The sequence below is a fragment of the Sceloporus occidentalis genome, unplaced genomic scaffold, assembly GCF_023333645.1.
Source record: "Sceloporus occidentalis isolate IW3139 unplaced genomic scaffold, rSceOcc1.0.p SCAF_7, whole genome shotgun sequence".
In the NCBI taxonomy this organism is placed as follows: domain Eukaryota; kingdom Metazoa; phylum Chordata; class Lepidosauria; order Squamata; family Phrynosomatidae; genus Sceloporus; species Sceloporus occidentalis.
In genome coordinates, this window is record NW_028316987.1 from 66,979,014 (window position 1) to 66,993,833 (window position 14,820).

General features: G+C 41.1%; 1 protein-coding gene across 3 annotated transcripts in view; it reads right to left on the reverse strand.

Moving 5' to 3' along the window:
• The window catches only part of DYNC1I1 (dynein cytoplasmic 1 intermediate chain 1), a 246,234-nt gene that overhangs the window by 39,252 nt on the left and 192,162 nt on the right, over nucleotides 1-14,820 (reverse strand). For all 3 annotated transcript variants that reach the window (XM_089531382.1, XM_089531379.1, XM_089531380.1), the window contains exon 15: nucleotides 2,130-2,270. In XM_089531382.1, coding sequence (XP_089387508.1) covers nucleotides 2,130-2,270 — 141 coding nt within the window. The remainder of the gene's footprint in view (nucleotides 1-2,129; nucleotides 2,271-14,820) is intronic.

Below are 14,820 nucleotides of genomic sequence, written 5' to 3' on the forward strand. Positions count from 1 at the left end.
GTCATAGGAATTTATCACACAGGATTTATCCCATGCCGAAATTGGATTTAAAACGGGAAAACCTCGCAAAAGCGGGATCGTTTTCATATAACGTCACACATGAATGCGCACAGAAAGTGGACAAATCCTGCAAAAGCAGGGATTGTTTTCACATGACGTTGAGGGCATTGAGCATTAACGTGAAAATAACCCCCACAGAAAGTGAACAAAATCAGCTGCTTTTTACTTTCGGGATTCTATCGAAAGTAAAAAGCAGCCTATTTTGTCCACTTTCTGTGTGGGTTATTTTTGCATTAATACTCAATGCCCCCGATGGGTCTGAAAACGATCCCGCTTTTGCAGGATTTTCTGGAATTTAAATGCCATTTCTGCATGGGATTTAAGCACTTAGCATCTCGTGTGATAAACTCCATAGCCTCTTACACACACACACACACACTGTAAATATGTATGTGTGTATATATTTGGATGCTCTTAAACAGTAGTGTATTCAATTTGCACTGGAGGAATAGATTTGTATGGACACATAACAGTGCCTTCTGTATATCAACACCCTGACTGTGGAACTCCCTACTCAAGGAAGTTAGGCTGGCTCCATCTCTTTTACGCTTTCATTGGGCAGCTAAAGCAGTGCTCTTCCACTTGGCCTTTAATGTCTCAAACTGGTCTGTTTTAAAATGGTGTTTTAGGTTTGTTTCTAGACTGCTTTAAAATGTTTTCAAAGAGCGTTTTCATGAGTTTTGTTTCCTCTTTGTACTGGTTTTAATTGCTTTTTGTTTGTTTGTTTGTTTGTTTATTGTTCATCAACTCTAGAGCCCTTGTGGGCTGGGAGCAGAGTGACCAGATGTCCTCATTTTCCAGGACACATCCTACATTTCAACTTTCTGTTCAGGAGGAATGTCAAAAATGTCTTCTATTTTGGGCATTACTAAGAAGCATTTATATGAGTGGGGGTTTTTTTAGCTTTAATTTGGTAATGTCCTACATGTTTGTGGTGCCTTCTCCTCCTTTGTGGTTATCTGCTCAGCCTGACTGGGAGGTAGTGTAAAAATATACTGAAACACACACACACACACACGGAATAGATGATGGTACAGCTGAAGGTCCACTCCATTTGGCCCTGGAGGAGAGGAAATGGAGCAGACCTGCTGTGCCAAGGATCGTTCGGAAGGGGGCTGGTTCACAGGGAAAGGAGAACCTCAATTTCCACTGAGATTGATTTACAAGTAGGAGTCAGAAGAGAGAGGATCTGGTTACAAGAGGGATGGATGCAAGGATGGCTCTGGTTCCAGTCCCACCTCATCTATGCAAAGCAGGGTTTGCAAGGAACAGGGTGATCAGATGTGCTCCTTTCCAGGACATGTCTTCTATTTCAACCTCCTGTCCAGGAAGAAATCCAAAATGTCCTGCATTTGGACCATGACTAAGAAGTATGAATCTCTATGAGTATTTTTAGCTTTTATTTGTCTTGAATGTCATTCATTTTGAGGTGCCTTGTCCTCTTTGGTGCTTAGGATATCTACTCACCCTGGCCAAGGATCTCTGGAAAAGGGCCCAAGTTCACAGGGAGCAGAGGAACTCAATTTCCACTGAGATTGACTTACAAGCAGCAGTCAGAGCAGAGAAGATCTGGTTAAAAGAGGGATGCATGGATGGCTTTTGTTCCAGTCCCACCTCATCCATGCAAAGCAGGGCTTGTGAGGAACAGAGTGGCCAGATATCCTCCTTTTCCAGGACATGTTCTGTATTTCACCCTCCTGCCCAAGAGGAATGTCAAAATGTGGAGCATGACTAAGAAGTATGAATTTCTATATTGGCTTTCATTTGTCTTGAACGTCCTCCATTTGGCGGTCCCTTGGCACTTAGGACATCTGAGAAAGTGGGCCAAGTTCACAGGGAGCAGAGGAACTCAATTTCCACTGAGACTGATTTAAAAGCAGCAGTCAGAGGAGAGAGGATCTGGTGGAAAAGAGGGCTGGCTGGCTGGCTCTTGCTCCAGTCCCTGCCCATCTATGCAAAGCAGGGTTTGCAAGGCAACACTACTAGGCTTTCAACCACCCACACACACACACACACACACACACACACACACACACCCTGGCCCCGATCCTCCTCCCAGCCAGCCTCACCTCGGTGTCATTGTTCAGGTTCCAGAGATCCAGGCGGCCCATCCCATCCACGCAGGCAAAGAGGGCAGGATGCACTGGGGACCACATGACATCGTAGACATAGTCGGCATTGTCTTCAAAGGAGTAGAGCGGCTTGTTGTGCTGCAAAAGAGAGAGAGAGAGAGAGAGAGAGAGAGAGAGAGAGAGAGAGAGAAGGAAGGGGGGAGGGAAAGGAGGAGGAGGAGAAGGAGAAGCATGAAGACTTCGTGGCGCTGCTAGTGCCTGGGGCTGTCTGGCGAGTCTAATTAAAAACTTTGCACATTCATTCAACCAAGTGTCATAAAACTTCCCCGAGATGAAAGGTCCCCTTGGAGAGAGGAGGAGGGGAGGCCTGATGCCCTCAAGGAGAGGTCCAGGGAGGGGATGATGGGCAGCAGAGTGGCTCCCCTGCAAATGCAATGGGGTGGGAGACTTGGGGGGGGGGTGCCCAAGCAGCCACTGCTTGCATTTGCAAGGAAAAGGAGCCTTCACAGCCGATCAGGGGAAGAAAAAAGCTTATGGGCGAGTGAATGGCCTTGATGGGCGACCCTGATAAGGATGAATGGATGGGGAGATTCCCCAGGAAAGCTATGCAAAGGCAGCCCTTGGCCAAAGGGAAGACGAACACTGCCACCTAGCGGTCGTGGGCAGGCGGCGCCAGAAGGCAATGGGAAAAGCAGTTCTTCTAAGCCTTCTTCCTTTGCTGACTTTGGAGCAGAGAGGGCTCCTGGAGATAGGATTTCCACTCTGGAGGGCTGGCAAGGGAAGGGCAGAGCTGATCTCCAAGGCTGGGAGTCTTCAGGGCACAAGTTGATCCTCAGTGGTAAGGAAAAAGGGGCAAGGAGACTTACAAGCCTCTCCAAGAGGAACACAATTCATTCTAAGATATAGCCTTGCCAGTCTGTAAAATCAGTAAGTAGAGAAATAGGCTGCATCCACACTGTAGAAATAACCCGGTTTGGCACCGCTTTAACTGCCCTGGCTCAAGGCTGGGACCCACAACAAACTCCAACTCCCATAATTCCATAGCCTTAAGATAGGGCAGTTAAAGCGGTGTCAAACCAGGTTATTTCTCCAGTGTGGATGCAACCATAGAATCGTAGGAGTTTTATCACACTGGGGGGCTGATTTCAGCATCAAAGAGAGATTAAAGCACATTTAAAGCATCCTGCAAATAAAGCGTAAAGGGTGAGGAATTGCACAAATAATTACCACATGCAATTGCACAAATACAGTTGCATCGTCGTCAAAATCCTAAAAGTAAAAAAGATGCATGTTAATGCTTCTTTGTGACCGCTCCAATGGTGGGTTTTGCGTGATGTTGTGTAAAATCATTTTGCATGATTGCGCAATTTGTCTGGATATTTACGGGATAAACTCCCTATCTCCTTCATGTGATAAACTCCATAGAGTTGGAAGAGATCACAAGGGCCATCCAGTCCTAAATTCCTGCCATGCAGGAACTCTCAATCAAAGCATACCCGACAGATGGCCATCCAGCCTCTGTTTAAAGACCTCCAATGAAGGAGACTCCACCACTCTCTGAGGGAGTGCATTCCACTGTCAAACAGTTCTTACTATCAGAAAGTTTTTCCTAATGTTGAATCTCTTTTACTGGCGCTTGCATCCATTGTTCTGTGTTCTAATCTCTGGAGCAGCAGAAAACAAGCTTGCTCCATCCTCAATATGACACCTCTTCTAATACTTAAGCACAGCTATTGTATCACCTCTTAACCATCTCTTTTCCAGGCTAAACATACCCAACTCCCTAAGTTGTTACTCATAGGGGATGGTTTCCAGCCCCTTCACCATTCTGGTTGCCCTCCTTTGGACGCGCTCCAGCTTCTCAACATCCTTTTTGAATTGTGATGCCCAGAACTGGACACAGTATTGCAGGTGGGGCCTGGCCAAAGCAGAATAGAGTGGCACTATTACTTCCCTTGATTTAGACACTATACAGTGTGCCCTTACCTTACGCGGGGGATCTGTTCCAGACTCCCTCGTGTAAAGCAAATACCGCCTATGCTCGAGCCCCATTTGAATGAATGGGGCTTGTGCATGCGATGGCACAGTGGCGTGTGCACACCATAGGCACACACCCCATTCAACTCTATGGGACACGCCGCCCCTTCAACTCGCGCGACTTTCAGCATATACTGAAAGCTGCGTATGAGGCGGGCACACTGTATTTTCATTGATGCAGCCTAAAATAGCATTGGCCGTTTTAGCTGCTGCATCATACTGTTGACTCAAATTCAACTTGTGGTCTACTAGGACTCCTGGATCCCTTTCACAAGTAGTCTCCTTAAGCCAAGTGTCCCCCATCCTATATCTATGCATTTCATTTTTTCTACCTAAGTACAGTATATCTTATAGCCCTATGGCAGTGTGAGCTTTCATAGATTTAAGTCTACAGTGCATCTGAGGAAGTAAACTTAAGTCTAGGACAGCTCCTGCTGCGAACTTCTTTCTCTCAGTTAGTCTCAAAGGTGCTACAAGATCTCTCTACTTACTGATTTTACAGACTAACATCCTTATCAAGATAGCAATAGCAAGTACATTTCTATATCACTTATCAGTCCACTTAAGCACTCCCTAAGTGGTTTACAACGTGTAAGTCAATTGCCCCTGATAAGCTAGGTACTCATTTTAGCAACCTCGGAAGGAAGCCAGGCTGGCTTGACCCTGAGCCCCTGGCTGGGATTGAACTCACAACCTTGTGGCTGTGAATGAGTGGCTGCAGTACTGGCATTTAACCACTGTGCCACCAGGTAGCCTATCAGTTAGGCTCAAAGGTGCTGCAAGATCTCTCTAATCAGATACATTTGGTGATTCTGTGCAATCACACACCAAAACCACAAAACAGTGATGCTCTTATTGGCCGACCCCTAGAATCATAGAGCTGGCAAAGACCTCAAGGACCATGCAATTTAACCCTCTGCCATGCAGGAACACAGTATCAAAGCACCCCTGACAGATGGCCATCAAACCTCCAAAGAAAGAGATTCCATCACTCTCCAAGGCAGTCTGTTCCACTGTCAAACAGCTCTGATTGTCAAGAAGTCCTTCCTGAGGTTTAAGTAGAATCTCTTTTCCTGTAGTTAGGATCCATTGCTCCTAGTCTTTGGAGCAGCAGGAAACAACTTGTTCCATTCTCAGTATAACATCCCTTCAAATATTTACACATGACTATCATGTCATCCCTTGACTTTCTCTTCCCAAGGCTAAACATGCCCAACTCCCTAAGTCTCTCCCCACAGTGCATATTTTCCAGACTTTTGAAAGCTTTGAAAGCTTGCAACATGTATATCACTGTTTTGTGGCTTTGGGATGTTATTGTACTTTCTACATGGTCAACACAATTATTATTATTATTACTATTATTATTATCATCATTATCATCATTATTATTATTGATTTATATCCCACCTTTTTCCTGATATAGGTACATAAAGTGGCTAACAAAATTTAAAACAGTGCAAGTTAAAAACAATACAAAGCACTGAAAAATTTAGATACAAAATTTAAAAAACAATTTTAAAAAGTGAAAAATATTACACATTAAAATTTAAAGTGTATTAAAATTATTTGAAATGTATTATAATTTAAAATGTACTCTACACAAAACTGTATACACACTTTACACAGCATTTAAAGTTCAATCCTTGTCAGTTGAGAAAGCCTGGCTATCCCAGATATATTTTTAAAATTGATTCTTAATCAATCTGTTTCCTTATTTTTTTCCTGTGACTTTGTATTTGAATTTTTCCTTGCTGTTACTCGCCTTGAGCCTGAAACGGGAGAGGCAGGATACAAATTATTATTATTATTATTATTATTATTATTATTATTATTATTATTATTAACAACGTTTTCCTGGACTCAGACTCCCTTGCAACTAGTGGAGTAGGCTGCTGAAACCAGCAACTTAAACCAAACAATGTGTGACCCATTTATGTTGCCAGAAAGCTTTTTTAACTGTGTCCACCTTACAGCTTAATTGTCACAATTCAAAGTAGTTCTGAGTGTTAGAACATGCTGGACTAAATAGAGTTTGTGACTTCTGTTGACAATGCTAGAGCTTGGAAATGGGGTTTTGTTTTTGTACACTGTTGTTGTGTGCCTTCAAGTCATTTCTGACTTATGTGACCCTAAGGCGAACCAATCATGAGGGTTTTTTTAACAAGTTTCTTCAAAATGTGATTCCATGCATTGTATTATCTGTATGCATCTTAAGAAGACACATGCTTTTAAGAGCAGTTGCTGGCAGGAACTACCATATTAAAAACAACAACAACAACAACCTGCTAGCCTTGCAATCTTATTTACATGATTGAATACAGATGTACAGGATGCCATCTTCAGTACATAGGAAAACTACCACATGTGTACATAGTCCAGGAATCACAAATTTGCAATCCTCCTCAAGAAAGCTGAACAATCAGTGGTCAGACATCTTAATCTGGAACATTACAGCCTCTCTGATTTCTCTGTGTTTGGAAGAGAGGTGCCATTTCTTTCAAGTATGTTTGATATAAGGGAGCAATCTTGAAACCGCAGATTTAAGACCTTAACTGCACATGGCCCCACCTATAGGAAAATGCTTAACCCACATTTAAGAAGGCTGATAATACAATGTTCTAGAGGCCACCTTGGATGAAGCTCATTTCTATTTTGAGAAAGGGAAGAAGTCAGAAACATTGTACTGATATATTAACAGCTCTGTTTGTTAATGACTCCAATGATCTGTATTTTAAGTGATTAACTGAATCCTTCTGGGATGCAAAACAAACTTGTCAAAAGTACTGTTTGTTTGGGTTTTAAATCACATGGCAATGGCAAACCCGCTCTGAAAAAACTTACCAAGAAAACTCCCATGATATGCTTGCTGTAGGGTGCCTTAAGTCTGAAATTGTTGTAGTTGTGCACCTTCAAGTCATTTCTGACATATGGTGATCCTAAAGCGAATCTATCATGGGGTTTTCTTAGCCTGACTGTGTGTGACTTGCCCAAGGTCATCCAATGGGTTTCCAAAGCTGACCAGAGATTTGAACCCTGGACTCCAACACTGAAACGACATTTTGCCACATTGGTTCATAAGTCATATACAGTCGCCTGTCCTTTTTCGCGGGGGATCTGTTTTGGACCCACCGCCAAAATGGAAATCCGCTGATATTCAAGCCCTATTGGCACACACCCCATTTTAAGCCCCGCCATTTGCCCCTTGCAACTAAGCGAGGGGCGTAAATTCAAAGTCCACACAAATGGAGGGATGACTGTATAATATGCACTGCATTCTCTTATATAAACTTGTCCAATTACTTATTCCCATTACTTTTTTTTCTCTTTTTCTCTTCATTTTCCCTTAAGGACAAGATTATCTAGCATCTCAAATCTTCTCCTTCACTGTCTCCCTCCACCCCACACACAGTGTTTAAGATTTTCTAGTCAGAGAGGAGGTGGCAAGGTTCAGAGAGCAAGCTGCTAAAGAGAGTGTGGTGCTGTGATCTGACTTTCAAGTGCCTACGCCCTCATTTCATTTAACAACAGACTGGAAGTTGGAGGCAAGTTTTTAAAAGGTGCACCAGAATTGTAATATATAATTGCATGTCATGAATTATTCATTGCATCTGGCTTGTCTTAGTCTGATTTCTGAATAATGGCTTTGCTAATCCCCGATCAATTAATGTAAAATGAAATTTAAATGATAATGAAAACTCCAGAGATAAAAGAAATTAAATATTCTTATTGCTCTTGACAGAAATCTAAACAGTGGAATTTTTCTGTTTCTGTATGTGTTTGTATGTATACATGCTTATATAGGAACACAGAGCATCACAGAGTTTAATAGAAGCATAGAAGGGAAGGGAAGGGAATCCAAGAGCCATCTAGTACAAACTCCTGCAGAAATATACAACTAAAGCACTCCTGGGAGATGATCATCCAACCTCTGTCTAAAGATCTCTTGTGAAGGAGAGTCCACCATCACCTGAGGCAATCCATTCAACTGATATACAGCTCTTGCCATCAGGATGTTCTTTCAGATATTTAGGTAGAACCTCTTTCCTTACAGTTTGAATACAACAGTCTGTGTCCTGGTCTCTGGAGCAAGAGAAAACAAGATTAATATTCCTTCAGATATTTAAAGGTGGCCATCATGCCACTTCTCACTCTTCTCCAAGCTAAACATGCCCAGCTCCATAAGCTCTTCCTCATAAGGTTAGTTTTCAAATCTTTCAACATCTTGGCCACTCTCCTCTGGTCACCTTCCAGCTTGTCAATACTATTTCTGAATTGCTGTACCCAGAACTCAGAATAGTATTCTAGGTCTAATCTAATCAAAGCAGAACATGAATTTCATAGGGTTTTCTTAGGCAAGGAATACTTAGAGGTGGTTTTGCCAGTTCCTGCCTCTGAAATATGCCCTACAGCACTTGGTATTGGTGGTCTCCTATCCAAGTACTAACCAGGGCTAACCCTGCTTAGCTTCCAAGATCAGATAGGATCTGGTGTCTTTAGGGTATTTCAGCCAAAGCAGAACAGAATGGTTAGATCCAGTGTGTTCTAGTAGTTTTGGTGCTGGACTGGGACTCTCGAGGACCAGATTTTAAATCAGAGCCTCAGTGGGTTTATATCCATGAAGGCTAATGCAAAAATAATTATAAAAAAATAAAGCAATTATTTTTAAAGGTGCTGCCACAGTCCTTTCCTCTCCCTCCCTCTTCATTTTATCTCGCAAGAGACTGATATGGCTACTTCTTTGGAAACATAACCAGTCTTCAAGGAATTGTTATGTTCATATATTAACATTAGACATCCTTTAGAACAGAGATAGACAAAGTGTGGTCTATGGACTGCATGTGGCTCCAAGCTTTTTTAATACCTTCTAAAGGCCAAGGAATCCCCCCACCCCCAGCCCCCATTTAATTTTTCCCCCAAGTGATTTGTCATATGAAAATGGGGAAAAAAATCCCCAACAAAAATGCCTAAAACCCACTGTAAAATGTGATGGTTTTGCTCTCACTCCTTATAAACACTGCATACCCAAAATGAAAACAATTTGCTACAACTCAAAACAGAAGAAACATCATATCACTTTCAGTTCTGTTTGGTAGTAGTGTGGAGACTTTGCCTGCTTTAAGAGTTACTTAAGATGACATGTAGGCATTGTTTAAGTATCTCAGGGGCATACAACCACATGGAATCCCAGAAGCCTGGGCTATATAGTATTTTATTATATATTTTATATATTATTTTATTATTGTTATTATTAATTGGGAATTTTAAGGGTTACGTTGGAAGGAGGGATAATGGGTTTTATTTTATATTTTTATTGTATTTTGTATTTGTATGTCACTCTTTTGTAAGCTGCCTCGATCCAACTGGAGAGGCAGGATAAAAAAAATTATTAGTATTATTATTATAATATCTTTACCACACATCTGCTTATCAGTTTGGCTATCTTTCTCCAAAAACACTGGCAGATAGTATAGACAAGTGTAATGGCCCATCTGTTTACCTAGTGTATAAACTTCCTTGCTTGGTGAACAGCATGCACTTACTCCTTCCTATGTCAGAACTAATTCTGTTTTTTTTCCTTTAGTACAGAACAACTTTGCCTATGCTTTCCCTACCAGAAGAATCATCTCTGAGACCATTCAAGAACAAAATATCTGCTAGGCTGCTTTCTAAATATGGAGTACATTATCTCTCAAACTGTAATGTGCATTTGTGCAGAGGCACCCAGGCTATTAGGATACTAAGGTATCAGGGCAACATAAACAGGGTGTAATGCCATAAATTCATTTTTCTAAGCTCCAAGTCCATGACAAATGCCTTTCACAAGTGTAACAGTTTCCCTTTTGAAACACACAATTGTGTGTGTACATGTACACATAAATATTTCTTCACCCCATGTCTGTCTATTTTAAAAGGAGAAGACAAACAGCTACATTTTAAACATATACATGCCCCTGCTTAATGCATGTATTATATCCTGTATTTTTTATTTGGAATATGTTGAATACAGAATACTTTGAACACTTAACAGAACTTTATATAAAATCTATGTTTTCTGCTCGAAGTCAATATGATCATGTGTGCTACTCTGTACACAACTTAAAGATTGTATATGTGAATAAAAGTTACACAACTGGACTTTGACCTTTGTCCAGTAGAAGCTTGGCAAAATTATAAATCTGTGTATGAAGCATAGTGCTTCCTACCAGCTCCTCGATGAACCACTTACTTTGATGGTCTACCTGTTTTCCATCCTAAAGAATAGTTTGCATGCAGAAAGTTGATAATAAGTATACCTGCATCAAGGGCTAAAGTTCCAGCCAGCTCCTCAGCGTATCTACATGAAGGATCTTCCTTAATCCAGGAGGCGCCACACAGTAAGAACCTGACTACTTAGAGGAAGGCATGTGGACATGTTCGCAGGTTTTAACTAGCATTTAACTTCTTAAAAGCTACAGTGAAATCTATCAGCTTTGCTTATTTCATAAAAGAAGTATTTCACACAACAGAATAATAGAGTCAGGCTCTCCTTGATGAAGGGATGTCTCCGAACTCTATTTCCAAATCAGAAAGCCATAGGTCCTTCATGTAGCAGAAATATACATTTCTCTTTTTTTCTTCCCTCAGTTCACTATGCATGCTTAGGAGTATGTATATGCTCAGAAAATAACCTTTTGCGTTTGCTTGCTGCAATTCTTTAATCAAGTTCAAATGGAACTGCTCCCAACCAGGAAACTCCAACAAACCATTCTATAGGGCAATTGAAATATTTGCCAGCAACCTATTGTCATTAAGCCTCATGAAAACAACATCAGTTCCCACAGTACAGTAACGGAAGCTGTGATAATTAACCACTTTCAATTTGCTTTAAATCTGCAGCTGCCCACGGTGTTTTAGACAGATCTATCCTACAATTTTCAGACCAATTTTATACTAGCTTCAGAAATCCTGGCTTCTCCCCCACAAAGAATCCATGAACATCTGGGCCGTATGCTGAGAGTTCTATTTGTCCTGCCTACTCCCAGCCCCTTGTTTCCAGAGTTTCTTGAGGAACAGGAATGTATATTAAAACAGACCATTTTGTAGAGTAGATACACCCTGAAATTCTCCAAATGTGTATGAATGGGGAAGATATGTGTGCCTATGTGTGTCTGTTTCCCATGTGTGTTCATGAAACTATGTTGGTAGACCAACCCACTTTGATGAAGGGCCCACCCATGGCTCACACATAACCCCTGGAATACTTAACCAGAGTAAGTGTAGCACTCAAGTTAGAAGAATTTCCCTACCCTGGTTTAGATCCAGATGTAACTTTCAGTCACCAAGGTCTCTTCACTGTTCACCCTTTGGGGTTCTTTTTGTTGTGGTCACATTAAATGAGCAATGCTTCTCTTTCTACAACCTTCAAATGCTACTACAGGTTGAATTGCAAAATCCAAAATTCTCCATATGAATGGCTGAAATAATGATACCTTTGCTTTCTGATGGTACAGTGTACATAAACTTTGTTTCATGCACAAGTTTATTTAAATATTGTGTATAAAATTACCTTCAGGCGATGTGTGTAAGATGTATATGAAACATAAACAAATTTCATGTTTAGACTTGGCTCCTATCACCAAGATATCTCATTATGTATTTGAAAATATTGCAAAATCCAAAAAAGCCCCAAAATCCAAAACATTTCTGGCCTCAAGCAGTTCAGATAACGGAAACTCAACCTGTACTATTCCTTTCATTTTTCTTTGCCTTCCTCCTTCCTTGCCCTATTTCTTTCTTTTGTGAACCTCGACTCTCAAGCAAGTTGTTCTCCTACACTTGTTGAACCCATAAATCAGGGATGAGCAAAGTGTGGTCCTCAGCTGTATATTAGTTACATTTCAATTGCAGGTCCTCATCAGAACAATCTCTCAAAAGGGCAAGTGGCTAAATTGATCTAGAATTATTTCTAGTCGTTTTCATCTGTAATGGGAACAAGTACTTTGTGAGAATCATTCCCAAATATTTTGGGTGACAACAGGATAGCTCATAGCAATGCCTCATTGCCAGGAAAACCCATTTCACTTCCAAGAACTGTGGGGATTGCAGCTAAACTCTGAGAAAAGGGTGTGGGATGGCAGACAATATAGTTATAGTCCCCAGGGATCATAGAGTCCTGAGTTATTGACCCTGCAAGCCCTGGTTCCATTACAGCCTTGGTGGCCCGGCTGGAATGTACATCTTACATTTCTGCAAACTGCCTTGAGTCCCATATGGCAAGAGAAACAAGAGATAAATTAAATAAATTCCTCATCACTGACTACAGTGGCTAGAGAAGTGCTGTCAAATAGCATTTTGTCCACACCTGATGTAGGGACTGAGGTCTATGTGGCAGAAGCATAGCCTCCAACTGCCTTGATTTGGCAGGGAAAGTCCTAATTAATCCACTGTCATCACACTCCTTCAGCAGCTTTTGAAAAGTCCTAGTTTCTTTGTCCTTCTCCTACATTCCCCCATCTTACTTCAAACCGAGTTCAAAGTGCAAAAATAATTTCAGCCAATTAGCTCAACCTGTGGGAAGGATGAAAAGATGGTGTAATCTTGCTCTTCCCAGTAAGATCAGGCAAAAACAAATTACTATAGTCTCTCCTATCTTGAGTGCTCTTCCTCATTGACAATGTTTGCCATCTTGATCACTCCCTGATATTACTTGGCCGTATGTGTCCTGTTTTTCATCTGTGAAATGTTGGAGGCTATGCTGTTGGTTTTGGGTATCCCTCTCCTCTTAATAAACCAATATGACTGTCTACAACTTTTGTAGAAGAGAAGGCATCTTTTTTGTTATAAGATCCTCATCATCTTTAGCATTCATTTCGTTCCATTCCCACCCATCATCCGTCTCTGTTGCAGCTTGGTGGGCTTGAACTTGCATTCCATCCCAGTTTCAGTGTAAAATTCCTGCACTTATAAATCACTCTTGCTGCAGAGATGCTAACAAATTGTTGGTTAGTTTGCTTAACGGAGCTCTCCTGTCCTGCAGATTTTTAAGAGTACTGTATTTTTGCTTAAACATGTGGAAACTATTATAAGTAGGGAATAAAGGAAGGCAACAGAGAAGGCTTCCAAGAGCAGACTACGTCTGGAGATAACATGATGATTAGGCTTTTGTGGTTTCCTTTAAAGTCAGGGCATTGTAGCTGAGTGTACAGGAAAGAACCAATGAAAAGGAGTCTGGCCAATAATAAAGGAGATTCAAGTGCATTGTGTCAAATGAGGCTTTCACCCCAGTAAGTGTTTTTAAGGCTGCAGCCAATCCCTTAAGGGACAACCAGTCTTAAGGCCCAAGGGCATTTCTGTAAGTTCACAACCCCTTTTGGTTTCCAATGTCTTACTTGTGAATATTGCAAATGCAAGCAGTTCCTCCAATAGTTAACGGAGCTTTTGAGCATCATCAGAGCTGTAACCAAGCCAGGACCACAGAGAAATACAGAAGGAGGTATCAGAATGTTTAAGGAAACCTCAAGGTTTGTAGAAGTTTAAAAAAAAAAAAAACCCACCGAAAACTGAGAGTGGGCAGAGAAACTCTAAGGGACAAAATTGCTGAAGGAGGACTAAATATGCCCAGTGTTGGTACCTATGGAATATTCTTGAAGTATCATAGAAGACAGTATAGCTAGTTGGTTGGCATCTCATATAAGAGGACTCCAAAAGCCCCAATTTTATTACTGGACCTAAAACTTTAATAGCTGATCTTTTCAGAGTCTTTCCAACTCTTTACATACAAGACACTTTTATTATACACAGGTTGAGTCTCCTGTATCCAAAATGCTTAGGACTATAACTGCTTTGGACTTTGGATTTGTTTGGATTTTGATATACATGCATTTGCATATATGTACATGATGAGCTGTCTTGAAGTTGGGACCCGAATCTAAATACAAAATTCATTTATGTTTCAAATATACCTCACACACATAGTCTGAAGGTCATTTTATTCAATATTTTTAACAAAAATTTGGTGTATGAAACAAAGTTTGTATACAATGAATCATCAAAGGCAAAGGTATCACTATCTCAGTAACCAATGAAAATGTTTTGGATTTTGGAATATTTCGGAATTCTGGATAAGGGAGACTCAGTCTGTACTTCAGTCTCTATTCTGTCTTTCTTTCTTTTTGTCTTTGCCTGTTGTACTGGTTTGGGTGTTGGACTATGTACTTTATCACATTAGGAAAATTGGGGTTTAAACGGACATTATCCCATGAAAATCATGCAATCACAGTGGAGATTTTCACACAACATCGTGATTAAAGAAGACTTATCCCAGCAATAACAAGGTAATAACCAGCAACAAATCATTCATGAGTAAATCCTGTAAATGATTTCTTGCTGGTTATTGCCGGGATAAGTACTCTTTAATCGTGCTGTGTGTGAAAATCTTTACCATGGTTGCACAATTTTCACGTGATAATGTAAGTTTAAACCTCCGTTTCCCCCATCTGATAAAGTTCTATGACTCTGGAGACTATGGCCCCGTACAGACCAGTAGTTTACGCCAACCTGTACTCAGACTAGGATTTGGCATCCACACGGCCAAGAACCCTAGTCTGCTGCCCGGGCGGTATCAAAGTGTGCACCCGTTTACATGGAGCATGCCATGATGAGGCACGGGCAG